Source organism: Oryctolagus cuniculus, chromosome 21 (genome assembly GCF_964237555.1).
Source record: "Oryctolagus cuniculus chromosome 21, mOryCun1.1, whole genome shotgun sequence".
NCBI classification, from domain to species: Eukaryota; Metazoa; Chordata; class Mammalia; order Lagomorpha; family Leporidae; genus Oryctolagus; species Oryctolagus cuniculus.
Window position 1 is genome coordinate 3,303,265 of NC_091452.1, and position 17,287 is coordinate 3,320,551.

A 17,287-nucleotide genomic window follows, 5' to 3' on the forward strand; every position below is an offset into this window, starting at 1 on the left:
GGCCTGGGGGGCACAGGCAGCTGGGAGCCCGAGAGGAAACACAGCCCCACCTCAGCTGGGACTGCAGCTCCAAGGGCCCTATAAACACGGGACCAACGTCGGGGACAGAAAGAGGGAGGGGAAGAGGAGGGGGAGGGGAGGGGGGGGCAGAGGCCCACAGAACGGGCACCTGCATTCCTGGCCCCTACGGGAAGGCGCAGGGCCGCCTGCTCCCAGAATTCCCTGCTGCCCTCCTGGGGGAGGCAGACTCGTGCTCTGCTCAAGGCCCAACCCCTCGGACCAGACGCACTCGCGTCATCGCAGTCATGCGCTCTACTGTAGCCACAGAGTCAGATACCAATCTCACCCAGAAACTCCCTCGCGGAAACACCCAGGAGGACGTCTGAACAAACCGCTGGGACCCCGTCCCGGCCAAGGGGACATAAAATTAGCCATCGCAGCCCCCGGATCACCGGGGGCCACGGGCAGCCTCTGTGGGGGGGGTACACCCCGATGCCAGCCACAGCCACTGGGCTGGAGGCAGAGGCAGGGCCAAGGGCTGGGCTGTGGCCAGAGAGATGGAAGCGGCATTTTTTTAATAGGACATGAGCACAAACAGATGAAAATGTTGACTTTGAAGGAAATGAGAAAAGCCTGCTCTGAGTCAATTCATTAAGAAAATGGTAACCTGGGGCTGTGTACTGACCCAAAAAGATTTACATAAATGGAAGAGGAGTCGGTGCCACTCAGGGAGCCGGAGAGACAATGAAGCTGCCGCGGAACAAGCCCCCGCCCCGGCACACGCTCCCTGGGAGCCCCCGCCCCGGCACACGCTCCCCGGGGTTTGTCTTCTCGTCACGCAGGATGCCAGGAGCCGGGGGCTGGGTGCCTGTTAGGGCCATCTTCCAGGGCTCAGGCAACAGGACCCAGAGCCCGCTGCGGTGCCCAGGCAGAAGGCAGGCCTCGGTCCACAGGCAGCGGTCAGGGATGGACGGTGGCACAGGCGCAGTGTCGGCACTGGAGGGCGGCTCGAGGGCAGGGAGGGAGGCGCGGGGAGCTGGGGGTCCTCCTGGACACGGCTGCTTACACACAGGCAGGAGAGGAGCTGCCTCCCTCCCGGTGCTCCTGGGACTCCGAGTGTGCCTGGGAGAAGCAGCTGCCCTCGGCTTCTGGCCCCTGCATGCTGTCTGTTGGCTTGGAGGACAGGGTTTGCCCGCCCGGCACGGGCAGCCCTGCTTCTGACGGCCGCGCTGTCTCTGGGCATCAGGAGTCCTTCGGGGGGGGGGGTGCGGTGAGGAGGGCTCACTTCTAATCTCCCCCAGCTCCCGGGATCCACCTGCCCAGGGTCCGCCCAAGCAGAAAACCCCGTTGCCTGCGTCACGGTGACTGCAGCTTGCGCCCTCCTGAGCGCCCTGAGATTCCTCCCGACCTCATTTCACCCTCACGTGGGAAGACACTTTCTTCAAGCTGCCGGTGCTGTGGACAGAATAGGATCCTCCCGGAGTCTCTGCTGACGGTGATGATGCCCCACAGGTAGCCAACAGGGAGGACAAGGACCAGAGAGGGCAGAGGCAGGACCTGGGCACTGCCGACGCCTGGATCCCACTGTGCCTGAAGCCCCCGTGGGCCATCAGCCGCCTACCTGACACCTTTGCTTCCATCTTTCAGGGAGGTCTAATGCAGTTGACTTGAGCTGGAATTTTGAGCGTTTGCAACTGAGAAGGCTCCGACAGAGGCAGTGAGGGATTCAGCTCCCGTTCGCACTCATTTCCACCGGGCAGATGCGGGTAAACGGCCCCCTGCCGCGAAGCCAGCCTCGCGGCTGCCCGTGTGCGCCCTGCTCAGGCCGAGTGAGGTCTCTCTGGGAGGATTCCCTTTACTGAAGAGCAGCGCCAAGCTGTAACCAAATGAGACCAGAAACCAGCCTCTGGTTGTGGGTGTGTGCAAGTGTGTGTGTGTGCATGTGTGTGCACATCAGTGTGCGTGCATGGTGAGTATGATCTGCATGTGTGTGTCTATGCATGTGCACATGTGTGTACATTTCGTGCATTGCAAGCATGCCTGTGTGCATGTGTGTTTGCATGTGCATGTTCACCTATGTATGCATGTGTGCATGTGCACATGTGTGAATGTGTGTGCACATCTGTATGTACATTTGTGCATGTGCACGCATGTCTGTGTGCATATACATGTATTGGGACATGCATGTGCACATGCATGTGCGTGGACTGTGTGATTTCTGTGTACATTTGTGAATGTGTGTGCACATCTGTGTAACAATTGTGCAAGGGTGTGCATCCTCAAATGTGTGCATCTAGGCATGTGTGTGCACATGTACTATGTATGTGTGTATGCATCTGGGCATGTGTGTGCATGTGCACATGTGTGAATGTGTGTGCATATCCATGTACATTTGTCCGTGTATTTCAAGCATGCCTGTGTGCACCTGCATATGTGTATGTGCACGTGTGTGAATGTGTGCACGTCCATCTGCACATTTGTGCATGTGTGTGCACATATGGCATGTGCACGTGTTTGAATGTGTATGCCCGCCTCTTTGTACATTTGTGCATGCATGTGCACATATGTGTATGTGCACATGTGTGAATGTGTGTGCACACCATCTATGTACATTTGTGCATGTGTGTGCATGTATGTGCATGTGTGAGTGTGTGCACACTCGTTTGTACATTTGTGCGTGTGTGTGCATGTATGTGTATGTGTGAATGTGTGTGTACACCTGTCTGTGTACATTTGTGCATATGTGTGCATGTATGTGCATGTGTGTGAATGTGTGCACTAGTCTGTACATTTGTGCATGTGTGTGCATGTATGTGTATGTGTATGTGTGTGAATGTGTGTGCACACCATCTGTGTACATTTGTGCATGTGTGTGCATGTGTGCACGCTTGTCTGTACATTTGTGCATGTGTGTGCACATATGTGTATGTGCATGTGTGTGAGTGTGTGCACACCATCTGTGTACATTTGTGCATGTGTGTGTGCATGCATGAGGGCAGGGAGGTACAGAAGGGGCCTCAGAGCTCCTTTGCTTTGAGAACTCAGATGGCTGCTGCCTCCAGGAGTCGCCACAGCCGGCGCGTGGGGAAGTGGGGGTGCGATGCTCACACATCTGTGGCGTCTGCGCCCACAGACCCGGCGAGAAAGCAGGGCGGAGGCCACGCTGCCATTAAGGGGCCAGGGGGAGCAGCTGAGCGGAAGATGAGAAGTGTCAACTGCAGTGTTTGGCCAAAAGCTGCTGGGGAGATGTGGGAGCAGCTCCAGGGCACGGGAACCCCGGCCGGAAGAGACCCTGTCCACGCTGTGCTCAAGCACGAGGTGGCCAGGGTGGTCTGGGTGCAAAGCCCAGCTGGGAGTGTCACCTGCCCCACGCGGACCCCGCAGCCTGGCCCAGCCTTGGCGCTCAGGTGCACTCTTGTCTTGGCTCACTTGCCCCCCAAGTATCTGTGTGTGGCTTCCTCTGTGCCGTGCTGCGTGATCCCTCTTCTCTGTGGTTTTGTTAATGAACAGACGATGGTGGTCACGCCACACTGACCGCTTTCTACCTGCGCAGCCTCTGCAGTGGCTTCCCTAACACCGTGTCCACCCAGACCCTTACTCACGGAAACCACGTCTGCAACGTCATCGAGTGCGGACGCTCCCAGCGAGCCAGGCCCCGAACACGAGGTCCTCCTAGGACCGGAGTGAAAGCCGCGTGCAGAGGAGAGGCCGTGGGGACGCGGAGGCTGGGCCTGGAGAGGCCACAGCCCAGCTTGGTGGGTGTCCCCAGAGGCTGCGGGAAGCGGACATGGCAGGCCTGGCGCACAGCTTGCTCCTTGACCTGCACCCCCAGAAACGTGGGCGGAGCATCTGCACTGCACTCAGCTCCCCAGTGCACAGCTGTGTTGTCCCAGCAGCCCCGGGAGACCCACTCTGCGCTCAGAGTCCCAGGTTCGGTTCTCAACCACCCTACAAAGTGCCCATCAGCTCGACCTTCCAGAAAAAGATGGGCTCAGAGGGCTGTCCCCCCACCCCCCACCCCTACCCCCACAGGGGTCTCCAGGCTGCTGCTGACTCCACCCCTCTCGCCGCCTTGGCTTCCGGCTCTTCTCAGGGAGGTGGGGCTGTCAGTCACCGTCTCCCCTTCTCCAGACCGCGGTCACATCCCTGGCTCCACCTCAGACTCGCCTGAGAGTTTTTAAACAACGAAAAAGATCAGCGCTGGTGCTGCCATCCCATGTGGGCAGCGGTTCGAGTCCCAGCGGCCACTTCCGGTGCAGCCCCCTGCTAATGCACCTGGGAAAGCAGCAGAAGATGGCCCAAGTGCTTGGGCCCCTGCACCCACGTGGGACACCCAGAAGGAGCTCCTGGCTCCTGACTTCTGCCTGGCCCAGCTCCCCTTGTTGCGGCCATCTGGGGAGTGAACCAGTGGGTGGAAGACTCCTCAGATGGCCACAACAGCCAGGGCTGGGCCAAGCTGAAGCCAAGATCTAGGAGCTTCATCAGGGTCTTCCACGAGGGTGAAGGGGCCCAAGCACGTTGGCCATCGTCCCGTGCTTTCCCCAGGCCAGCAACAGGGAGCTGGATTGGAAGTGGAGCAACCGGGACTCGAACTGGTGCCCGTATGGGATGCAGGCTTCTGCCCACTATGCCACAGCGCCAGCCCCCACTCTTTACTTCTTAAGTGCCCCAAGGATGTTTTTGGTGCTAAGAAGAGCCTTCAATTCACCCAGAACCCAGCCAAGCCGATGCTGGAAATGGGGCTTCTGTTTCTGGAACACTGATGGGGGAGGTGTGACCCCTCCTCATTCAGAGCCTCCCGACGGGCCCACGGGGACCCCTCCTCACTCAGCCTCCCGACAGGCCCACGGGGACCCCTCCTCACTCAGCCTCCCGACAGGCCCACGGGGACCCCTCCTCACTCAGAGCCTCCCGACGGGCCCACGGGGACCCCTCCTCACTCAGAGCCCCCCGACGGGCCCACGGGGACCCCTCCTCACTCAGAGCCTCCCGACGGGCCCACGGGGACCCCTCCTCACTCAGAGCCTCCCGATGGGCCCACGGGGACCCCTCCTCACTCAGAGCCTCCCGATGGGCCCACGGGGACCCCTCCTCACTCAGAGCCTCCCAACGGGCCCACGGGGACCCCTCCTCACTCAGAGCCTCCCAACGGGCCCACGGGGACCCCTCCCCATGTTGGTGACCACACAGGGTGTGGAGGAAGAAGGGAAAACCTCCCCCAGAGGAGCTCACTCCTCCACATCAGGGCTGTGGGGTGCCTGGTGCACCAGCGTGTGTGAGCGTGCACTCGGCGCTCCCACTACACCATGAAGGGCTCCGCGAATCAGACGAGGGACAAGGACACGGCGCGAGGACAGAGCAGGGCTCAGGGAGAGTATCCAGAACCCGCTGTCCTAGAAAGTTGCTAACTCAGACCTCACCTTCACGCTCTCCCATGAGACAGCGACGTCCGCATCCCGCGGTGTGTAACTCAGCACCCGGCGGGAGACAAGGGCCCAGCAAGCAGTCCCAAGGGTTCAGAAGGACCGACAGGACAGGCAGTCCCAAGGGTTTCAGAAGGACCAACGGGACAGGCAGGCCCAAGGGTTTCAGAAGGACCAACGGGACAGGCAGGCCCAAGGGTTTCAGAAGAACCAAGACAGGCAGGCCGGCTCAGCAGAGGCCCTGCTCTCCGAAGCACACCAGTAATCTAACTGTCTGTTCTATTCACCACAGCCAGCGTGTTGGAGTACAAGGGCTACACGGAGAGGAGATAGTACTAGGAACACACTCATTTGAAGTTCTTTTTTTTAAATTTATTTAAAGATTTATTTATTTACTTGAGAGGCAGAGTTGCAGAGAGAGAGAGAGGTCTTCCATCTGTAAATGATCTCAACAGCTGGCGCTGGGCCAGGCCAAAGCCAGGAGCTTCCTCCTGGTCTCCCATGTGGGTGCAGGGGCCCAAGCACTTGGGCCATCCTCCACTGCCTTCCCAGGCCACAGCAGAGAGCTGGATTGGAAGTGGAGCAGCAGGGACTCAAACCGCTGCCCATATGGGATGCTGGTGCTGCAGGCGGGGGCTTAGCCCACTTTGCCACAGCGCCGGCCCCTGGTTTGAGGTCCTTACACAACTAATGAAGCGGTATCACATAATGTGTGTAACCTTTGATTAAAGATGCATTTTGTAAACCTGCAGGCAATGATTAAATTTCAGAAAGGAGTATAAATAATGCACCAATAGTGAAGATAAAATGGAATCATAAAAAATAATCAGAAATTAGACAGGAAAAGAGGAGGAAGAGGAACACATAACAGAGACACAAGGCAAATGATGAGCCAGACGGCAGCTTCTAAAATAGAGACATACAAATATCACATTAAATATAAATGGTCTAAGCACAACAACTAAAAGACAGGGATGATCAGATGGGGTGAAGAAGCCTAGCCCAGCAAATGCCACCCACAAACATCAAAATTAAGTATGAAGGCACACGTCAGAGTATAGAGACAAAGACATCAGTGGGTGACGACAAAGTAGAGGAGGCTGAGGCGGCCACACTGGTACCAGACGAAGGAGGCGTCGGAGCAGGGAGGGCTGCCAGGCACACAGGGAGGTTCCCAGGCACACAGGGAGGCTCCCAAGAACACAGAAGCTGCTCCGTGAGACAGGGGCCGAGTCACCAAAAAGACAACGCTAAACATCTACGCATCCCAAACAGCCCTTCCACATGCACACAGCAGCCGGCAGGTCTGGGGTTAAACGGACAGAGCCAGCTCCTGCAGACGACCCAGACTCGGCACAGGCATACGGAGCCCCAGCGACACTGCACACACCTGGAGACCCCAGAGCCCCCACCTCAGGCCAAGGCTGCCCGCATGTGACACCCAGGGCACAACGGCTGGTTACCCCGCATGGACACACAAAACTTCTGCTCTCCCAGGGACATGCACTGGGAGAGAACACTCATAAAACACACACCGAGAGAGAGCACACCTAAAACACGCACTGGGAGAGAGCACGCATAAAACACACACTGGGAGAGAACACGCATAAAACACGCACTGGGAGAGAACACGCATAAAGCACGAATCTAGAGGAGAACACACATAAAGTACACATCTGGGAGAAAACACACACTGGGAGAGAACACGCATAAAGCACAAATCTAGCGGAGAACACGCATAAAACACGCATCTGATGAAGGACTCCCACCCGGAATACACACCGTGATATAAATACTGGAAAAGTAAAATTTTAAAAAAGGGGAAACGTCTGAAGAGGAGGTTGCTCCAGAGAGTAAACAGGACAGCCGAGCGCAGGAAGGGAGCCGACCACTCCCAGGAGGACAAAAAGCTCAACCTCAGAGAAATACCCGCTCAGAACCGCTCGACCAAACCAGGCCACGCCAGGCCGGCGCTAGTACCACGAGCTGCTGGGCACTGCCGGGGCGCAGAACGGCCCAATCAGGCCCCGAGTTCCCAGGTTCTTCGAAAGTTCCATGTGCAGCTCCCCTCCCCGCAGTGGGCAGGGACCGGAGCCGCTGGGAGGCTCCCAGCAGCCCCTGCGCTGCAGCCCCTGCTTCTGCGCTGACTCAGCAACCCTCCTCCGAGCTGACTCAGCACACCCTCCCCGACGCTGACTAGCCCACCCTCCTCCACACTGACTCAGCAACCCTCCTCCGTGCTGACAGCACACCCTCCTCCGCGCTGACTCAGCAACCCTCCTCTGCACTGACTCAGCACACCCTCCTCTGCGCTGACTCAGCACACCCTCCTCTGCGCTGACTCAGCACACCCTCCTCTGCGCTGACTCAGCACACCCTCCTCTGCGCTGACTCAGCACACCCTCCTCCATGCTGACTCAGCAACCCTCTTCTGCGCTGACTCAGCACACCCTCCTCCACACTGACTCAGCACACCCTCCTCCGCGCTGACTCAGCACACCCTCCTCCGCGCTGACTCAGCACACCCTCCTCCGCGCTGACTCAGCACACCCACTTTCCCGAGATGCACCTGAGCCCCCTCCACCACGCATGGATGCCAGGACCAACACCTGCACACCAAGCTCCATGCCAGGCACCGTGAAACCTTCCCAGGGCTCACCAGGTGCTCGGGACTCCACCTGTAGGGCAGCCCCCAACCCCCACTCAGTAGAGGGGGTGAGTGAGCAGGGTGGGGTGGGGCTCCCCCCGGAGGCGGCTTCGAGTTCATCTCTCCCAGGACATCAGCAGTCTCTGCCCTAGGTGTTTATGCAGGAGAATCGAAGCCGCGTGCACACACAAGGGCTCTCCGTGAAGATCCCCGCAGCTTTTCTCATCATCACTAAAGACTAGAGCCACCCACGTGGCCTGCTGCGGGGAAGGGGGCGAGGGGTGGAGCACCCATTCAGTGGAACCCCACTCGGCAGTGAGAGGGGAGAAAAGCCGACACATGGGCACCCAGGGGCGACAGCTCACGCAGGTTCTGCACTCTGCGTGAGCCCATCTGTATGGCACTGTGAGAAAGGCAAACTGGACAGAGAACAAAGCAGAGGTTGCAGGGAGCCGAGGAGAGGGAATGGCTCCAAAGGGGCGCGGAGGAAACGCTGAGGGTGGTGGAAAGGCTTCATGCCTCAGCTGTGAGAGGTCGACTCCTGAGTACAAGGGTCGAAGCCAGAGCTGCACCCTCCAACGGGTGGGCCTCGCTGCACCCTGGCTTGTAGACAAAGCAGACTGCTGTGGGGAGAGGCATCCATCCGACAACCCAACAACCCGACAATCCGACATGCCGTTGTTCCACTGATACAGTGACAGCCCTCCTCACCCCAATTAAGAAACACAAGGCTCTCTGACTAAGTTTGCTGGAGGAGCCGACACACCCACCGAGGGCTTGAACTTCCGCCCATGGAGGTGATGGAGAGCTCTGAGCTCTGCTGTGCCTGACTCCAGCCGCCTACGACGAGGCTAATGGTGAACGGGCAGAGGGATGACCAGGAGGCTGAGGTTTGACTCGGGTGCAGGGCAGGGCCAGGCAGGTGCGGCTGACCGTGCCCGCCATGCTGGGGTGGCGGTGGCACCGGGCAGGCTCATGGGAACGGGCACCCACGTGTGGCAGGGCCCTTTTCAAGGGAAGCCGCCAATACCGACTTTTTTTTTTTCCAGAATAAAGGAGACAGGTTATTTAAGCATATCAGCGGATGCAGGAGAGCATTTGATGAAATTCAGGATGGACTCCCAGCAAACTAGGAATAGAATCGTTAATTAATCAAACCGTACGTATTTATGGCATACAATATGCTGTTTGACACGTGTTTAAGGCATAGAAATCTTGGTTTTATGTTCGAATTCTTTTAAGCATCGAGAGCTCACTTTTTTAAATAACATTTTGCAGACAAAACAGTGACAACCACAAAGATGTGCAGGCCTTGCAGCTCAGGGCACTACCCAAGAGCAGTGGGAGGAGAAGAGAGAATCCGTGGAGTCCAGACTGACGGCTTTAACCAAGATCCCCCGAGGCCGAGATACCTTCTACGAGGGGGAAACGGGGCAGCGAGTTCAGCTGACAGACAGCAAGAGACAGGTGGGAGCGGAGCTCCACGCACACGTGCCCTGGGGACCAGGCTATGGAGCTGTCAGTACACGCTGGCCACGCTGCCGTCACCCAGTGTGAGCCCACGTGAGCTGGCACGGCTCTGTCCACGCTGACACCTCCGCCCGCTCCCCCAGTGCCTTCTCAGAAACCCACCACTCCCACCACGCTGGTAACCAAAGGTCCGGCCGTTGTCTCGGTATTCACTCCTCTGGGTGGCCCCGGCTGATCTAAAATGTCGTGAGGCCACTCTGCGTCTGACCACTCACACGTTTCATGCAGAACCACCCTGTGTGCAATCCCAGGGAACCACTCCCAGTGTAGACAGGAACACGTCAGCTGAGTGCCCCATCCACCCGTTCACCCTCCCTCTGCCCTCTCTCTCTCAGCATCTCTCCTACCCACGGTCTGTCCTCCCCCACCCCACTGTCCTTCTACCTTGCCATTCGACAAGCTCAGTGACCCTGAGCCTTGAAATATTCTGATCGCACAGGTTTCGGAAAAGAGATGGCGACCCCCCACAGGACCTTCCCAGGGGTCCCCCGGCCTCATGGGGCACCCCAGCAGGACTAACCCCAGCACACCCTGCTGCCACCCGGACCGGAACCAGGTCTTCAATGCACCGCCCTGCTTAGGGAACCTCTGAAACCTGGAGGAGGAGTCCCAAAGCCTCTCAGTCCACACAGAGCCCATGTTAAAATCCGATTCCAAAAACTGGCGTTGAAGTCCTTGTCCGGGAGTCACAAAAGGCACTCATTGAAACAAAGATCGGACAACTCTGCGACAAGCATTTTACTGGCGCTGGAATCCGACGGGAGCGAGCACCAGCTTCTGACCAGAGACCTCTAAGAGGAGCACCTGGCCCGGGGGTGCAGAGCGCCCGGAAGCAGAGGGAGGGCAGCCACCGCGCGAAGCTCACCTGCGCCTGGCCCGGGCCGCCCAGGTACAGGGGCCGGCTTGTGGGCCCCTGCCCGCCATCAGCACCCGGCCCTGGCGCACACAGAAGCGCCCCAGCACGCCGGGCCCCTCGGTGCCGCACCACAAAGCGGAATCCTCCAGGCAGCGCGCGCGCACGGGATGGCGCGCTGCAATGGAGCAAAGTCCACTGCTCGCCTGGGGCAGCTCATTCAGGCCCTGGAGTAAACCCCAGGCGAGGACTGGAGAGAAGGCGAGGGCGCGGTCCGGGCCCAGCGTGGCTGCTCAGCGCCGGGCGCGTTCTCCACGCCGCGCCTCCTCCCCGTGAAGCCGCCACCTCCCCAAAAACCCGCTGCGAGCCTGTTTTCCCCCAGTGGCCTCTTTATGTGTAGGGAAACAGTGCTGGAAACGCCTGACCCTGGAGGCAGAAGCGTTCGCCCTCTCCAGCGGAACGGGGCAGCACCGCAGCACCGCGCCCCGCGCGCCCCGCGCGCCCCGCGTCCACGCAGCGCCCCGGCCCTGTCCCTCCAGACGCTGCCCCGCGCCCTCGGAGAAGCAGACGCCACTTTTTAACCGCAACTCGCCAGCTGTCTCTCCCGAAGCATTCCCAGCCCTGCCCGGGCGCTGAGGCCGGAGCCGGGCCGCCCAGCATCTCCGCGGGTGCCCGGCGCCCCGGCTCGGGGCACAGCTCAGTGCAGCCACTGGCACCCCAGACCCTCCCCAGGGCGTGGGCGGCAGGAAAGCCGCCCCATTGGTCCTCTCTCCCTCTCTCCCCTGGCCGCGCCGGGGCTCCAGGCGCCTGCTGCGGGCACGGGCGAGCGCGCGGCCGCCGGGCCTCCTGCACGCAGCGGCGGTCGGGACAGCCACACCCGCCGCCTCCAGGGAGCCCCGCGGGCGCCCCGCGTTCTCTTTAAGACTCGGAAAGCCAACGCAGGCTCGGCGTTCCCACTGCGCAGAGGGCCAAGCCCTCCCGGCCGGGGGCTGTGGGCATCTGCGGAGAGCCCCCGGCGGGCTGCGTGGCGAGCGCGCGTCCCTCAGGAGGCCGGCAGCGGTTCCGGGCTCCGTGGCTGCGCAAAGGGGACGCCGCGGAGTCGCTCTCTTCTCCCGGCGCGCGGTCCCAGGCCTGGCCGAGCCGGGCACCAGGAGCCAGGAGCCCAGAGGAAGGGGGCGCAGGGCATAGGGCTCCCCCTTGCGGACCCCGGCTTCTCGGCTGAGATCCCGCTCCTCCGGAGCTCCAGGGTGGGGACGGACCGAGCCCCCCCAGACACGCCCCTTCCGCACCGCCGGGCCCACGGGCGCCTGGGGTCCAGGACAGCGGCTTCGGAGACCCCCGGCCGGCCCCAAGCACTCCAGTCCCGACTCCTGCGGGGCCCGCTCTCGGCGGGACCAGCGCCATCACCCAGGTCCCCGCGCGCTCGGGCCGGCGCCCGCCCGGACCCGGGGCCACTCCCCCGGGCGCAGCGCCCGTGTCTTACCTCTGCCCAGCAGCGCTCCCAGCACCAGGCTCAGCGCCCCGCACAGCGGCGCCGCCGGCCCGGGGGCCGCGCCCTCGGAGCGCATCCTGCGTCCTGGCCGCTCACGCAGCCCGCCGCCAGCTCGGGGCGCCGCGCCGGCCCGTGGCCCGCGCCTGCGGGCCCATGCCCGGGGCCACCCCAACAGCCGGGCCCGCCGACCCCTCGGCGTCTCCGCGTGCGCGCCTGCCCCCGCCGGGCCCACGCTGCGGCCGCTCCGGCTCCCGTGGCTGCTCGCGTTCGGCCCGGGCAACTTTTCCCGAGCCGCCGCCGCCGCCGCCCCGCCCCCGGCCCGCCCCGTGCCCGCCCCCGGCCCCGCCCCCGGCCCGGCCCCGGCCCCGCCCCGGCCCCGCCCCCGGCCCCGCCCCCGGCCCCGGCCCGGCCCCCCGCCCCCGGCCCGCCCCCGGCCCCGCCCCGGCCCCGCCCCCGGCCCCGCCCCCGGCCCCGCCCGCCTCCAGGCGCGGGGAGGGCGCGCGGGAGCGGAGCGCGGCGGGGCGGGGCCGGGGTCGGGGTCCGCCGCCTGCGGTCTGCGGGCCACTGCAGCTGGCGTCCTGGCGGGGCCGCCCCGCGCCCCACACTCGCGGCTGCGCAGGACCCTGCCCTCGCCGCCAGGGGCCCTGGGGTCGCTCCTCGGACTCGGCCTAGGCCCTGGGGGCGCACGGACTGGAAGGGCTCAGGGGATGGCCGGGAGGATCTGAGGGATTCCCTGCGGGAAGCGGCGCGTGGAGCGGGCCCGGGTTCCAGAGACGCGGGAGGCGGCTGTGCGGGATGTGAGCAGACCTCTGGGCAGGGGCGCGGACGCAGCGGTGAAAGGGCCCTTAGCTGTCACCGCGAGTCCTTCACAGTCGGAGTCACACACATCGCACGGCACACGCACACACGCATGCACTCACACACATGCACACGCGTATACACACACAGTACTCTCACACACATGCACTCACACACATGCACACGTGCATTCACACACAGTACACTCACACACATGCGCTCATACATGTATGCACATGCATATACACACATACACAGTGCAATCACACATGGACTCATACATGTATGCACACATGTATACACACATACACAGTGCACTTACACAATGCTCTCATACACATATGCACACACGTATACACAGTACACTCACATGTGCACACATATACACACATACTTCATACGCATTATGCAATACACCCTCACACACATGTACACATACATGAATACACACACTGCACAGTACATCATCATGCACATGCGCACATACTCACATATACACACATACACTCATACACATGTACACACATACCATCCCACACATATATACACACAAATACACATATAGATACACACAGTCATGCATGAGCACATATATGCACATGCACACACACTCATACACATGCATATACACACATACACACATATATATACAAATACACTCAAACACATACACATGTACACACATGCACTCACACATGTACACACGTGCACACTCACATGCAAGTGTTTCTTTAATTCCCAGAGGGGAAAATGCACCCCCGCCTGCAGACCTGGCCCCCACCCCACCATGCCACGTCCCAGGGTTCCCCTGCCCCTGTCCCCAAGGACCCCGGCCACCTCTGTGCCTGTGACAAAGGACTGTGGACGCAGGGCAGTGGCCACAACCTGACCTCCGACCTCCCGGCCCCTGCACCCCAGAGCCCGCATCCCGCAGTCTCCTGGGCAGGTGCGGTGCCTCGGGGGCCCAGGAAGAATCCCCAAGTCCCTGGAAGAAGCAAAGCACAGCCGACTGAGGAGAAGAAACCTGAGTGTCTTTCGAGACCCAGGACCCAGCTCAGACCCAGTACCCCAACAGGTGTCCCGAGAACCCAGCGGGTGAGGCTGGGCCCAGGCAGCCACTGGCCCCTCGGTGGCTGTGAGGAGGAGATGCAAGATGAGGAGAGCAAGCCTTCCATCTTAGGAGCCGGTGTGGACTCCCTCGGGCTTCCCAGGGCCACGTCTATACTGCCTGACTGCAGCAGAGAACCAGGGGAGGCTCCCTCCTGGGCAGTCCAGGAGGGGTGGAGGAGGCCCAGGACGTGGGTGCTCCCTCCTGTGGACGTCGGCTGGGAGCCCACCTAATCCAACACCGGAGCCCCTGAGAGTCAGCCGCACCTGCACGCCAGCCCCAGCGGGCACAGGGGAGCTGAGGTGGCCCACACACCTTTTTAGGGTAAATCCTACAAAGCAGAGCTGTGCGCTTTGAGGAGCGTGAGCTAAGAAAGTGCCCTGTATTTATTCTTTTTAAGTCGTGTATTATTTAACCCCGAATCATTCCTTCCTTCACTCAACTTTGCTTCCAGGTGTCTTCCGACTTTCGCCAGGAATCTCAGAGCCCAGGAATCTCCTCCAAGGCTGTTGCAAACCTCCCCAGGGTGACCTGGTCACGTGCGGGTAGCTAGCATGACGCACAGGCGAGGGGAGTCCTTGGGAAGAGAAAACCGGTGCTCCCGTGGTGCCCAGGGCTCCTGAGTCAGAGGCAGTGGCCAACATCTTGGAACTGAGGGCCGGGACGGGTGCTTCTTATACTCTCGGCCTCCGGACGGGGGGCCCACAGGGCACAGAAGGAAGGGCTGTGCATTGGCCTCACAGAGCGGCCATGGCCTCCCTACAAGCCCACCAGCAAGTCCTGACGAAGGTCCTGATTATTGTAGGTCAAGGACGGGAGGTGGAGGACAGACGTCCCTTTGCCCCTCTGTGCTGGGCTGTCCGTGGCGGGGTGGACACCGGCTCACCTGTCCTTACGGCTCCCTCCTGGGGCCGCTGTTGTTACCTTCTGAACTTTCGTTCACTCTCGCACCGTTTGTCAGGTGCAGAATCCTGGGATCTGGTCTTCCGGTGGAAGACGCACACAGTATGTGCACCTGTAAGGCTGTGCTGTGCTGTGGGCATGGTGGATGCTAACATCAGCGTACGGGGATCTGATCTGGGGGTGGAAGGAGAGGGTGGGGACACAGATTTCTGGGACTGAGGGACCGAAAGTGCTGAGACCGGGAGCTGCAGGGCCGTGTTTCCTCTCGGCACTGCCGCCCTGGCCACCAGCAGGACACTGTCCACTGGGGACAGCAGCAGCAGCTTGGAGTAAGGCCGGCTCTGGGTGGGAGCAGCAGGGTTGGGAAGAGAGGCCTGACCACAGGACTTGGGGCGCGGGCAGAGTCCAGGGCCCTGGTTCTGGGCACTGGGCACCAAAGGGTGACCTTACAGTGAGGTGGGTGCCCTCCTGCGGCCATTGGCACAGATGGGAACCGAGGCTCCTGCAGGGGGCCAAGGCTCTTGCTCAGGGCGGGGCTGGAGGCAGCTGCAGAGGCAGCGTGGCGAGCTGGCGTCCCTCAGCCCCCGACTGCAGTGGGTGCTCGCGTCGTGGGGGAGCAGGGGCTGTCTCAGCTCTCCTCTGGGCAGAGCCCGGTGGAGGGAGGCAGGAGCAAGCAACAGAACAGCCAGTGGGGGGCTGGCCGCGGTGCCGGGACGCGATGTCCGCATCCAGCTTCCAGTCCTGGCTGCGCACTGCTGCTCTGGCTTCTGGCTCACGTGCCTGGGAGGCAGCCGTGGTGGCCGGGCGCTTGATTCCCTGCCGCTCACGTGGGAGACCTGATGGAGGTCCTGGCTCCTGACTCCAGCCTGGGCCAGTCGTGGCTGTTGCAGCCATTTGGGGAGTGACCAGCTACAAAATCAACCTCTCTCTCCCTCCGTCAAATCAATCACTCTTTTTAAACATGAAGAACCAGCGTGCCCCACGTGTGGATACAGATTCAGCTTCCCGACCTTGCACTGAAACCGTAACTACTTAAGGGACACGTTGGGGGAGCAGTCACTTCTACTCATTCACTTACGGCTTCACTTGCTTATGTCCACAATGCGTGCTGGCTCCGTGGGCGATGCCGGCCGGCCCGCCCTGCCTGGTACCCCATCCATGGGTGATGCCGGCTTCCCAGCTGGGTACCCCATCCGTGGGCGATGCCGGCCTCCCAGCCCCGTACCCCATCCGTGGGCGATGCCGGCCGGCCCGCCCTGCCGGGTACCCCATCCGTGGGCGATGCCGGCCTCCCAGCCCCGTACCCCATCCGTGGGCGATGCCGGCCTCCCAGCCCCCTACCCCATCCGTGGGCGATGCCGGCCTCCCAGCCCCCTACCCCATCCGTGGGCGATGCCGGCCTCCCAGCCCCCTACCCCATCCGTGGGCAATGCCGGCCGGCCTGCCCAGCCCCACACCCCAGCCCTGCATGAAGCTCAGTTCTTGGCCAGGGAACGCGCCGAGTCCTCCGGTGCTGTCTGCTTTGCTAACGCGGACACCGAGAGTCACACGTTGTCCCTCCAGCTCACCTCGCCAGCTAGCCTTGCGAGGCTGACGGCGATGACAGTGAGTGTGCCTTAGGGCTCGGTGACAGCCAGGTGACTGCGTGTGCTTCGTCACCACAGGCAGGAGTGCTGATGGGAAAGGTGGCAAGCCGTGGGGGCAGTGAGCAGGGCCGCCCGGCTCTGGAGTGACCCCGTGTCCCTTCCTGAGGGGACCTGTGTTCCAGTGCACGCTCACCTGTGCGGCGTCCTGCGCTGGACGGCTGGCTGACCCATGTGGTCACTCACTTGCGGGGCCCCCTGCTCCCACACGACCACGCTGCTCCGAGTGTAATGGAACTGAACTGCCCCTTAAAGGAGCCTCGGCCCAGCTGCCCCAGGGCAGATGCAAGACGCAGGTGACCTCTGACCTGTGAGAACAACTCTGCTTTGCCATAGAGGGGGCATAGGGGGTAGAGCTGCCGCCTGCGATGCTGGCATCCCATAAGTGCACTGGTTCAGGTCCCGGCTGCTCCACTTGCAATCCAGCTCCGTGCTAATGGCCTGGGAAAGTGCTTGGGTTTCTGCACCCACATGGGAGACAGGGATGAAGCTCCTGGCTCCTGGCTCTTGGTTTCGACCATTTGCAGCTATTTGGAGTGAATTGGTGGACAGTAGATCTTCCTCCATCTCTGTATCTCTCTCTCTCACTCTCTCTGTGACTGTGCCTTTCAAATAAATAAAATGAATCCTCAAAAAAAAAAAAAGAGAGAGAATGTGGTTCAAGTGCTTATCCCCGTTCCCACAGGTACCTGCTTGCTGCCCAAAGCCCCTCACCTCTGTGCCCAGACCCACAGGGTGGACCCTCCACCCATCGCCCCTGCGTGAGGCCCGAAGTCAGCACCCAGGTACTGCAGGAAGTGGGTTGATCAGGCTTGGGCATTGGCTACACATGATAGCGGTCACACGTGACAGCGGTCACACGTGACAGCAGTTGCATGTGACAATGAGCA

The 17,287-nt window shown here is 61.2% G+C and overlaps 1 protein-coding gene across 1 annotated transcript in view; it reads right to left on the reverse strand.

The window, feature by feature from the left end:
• Nucleotides 1–12,235, reverse strand: part of TMEM132C (transmembrane protein 132C) — a 272,143-nt gene extending 259,908 nt beyond the window's left edge. Inside the window, exon 1 of the mRNA XM_070065746.1 lies at nucleotides 11,937–12,235. Coding sequence (XP_069921847.1) covers nucleotides 11,937–12,021 — 85 coding nt within the window. The 5' untranslated portion in view covers nucleotides 12,022–12,235. The remainder of the gene's footprint in view (nucleotides 1–11,936) is intronic.
• Between the last annotated feature and the right edge of the window lie 5,052 nt (nucleotides 12,236–17,287).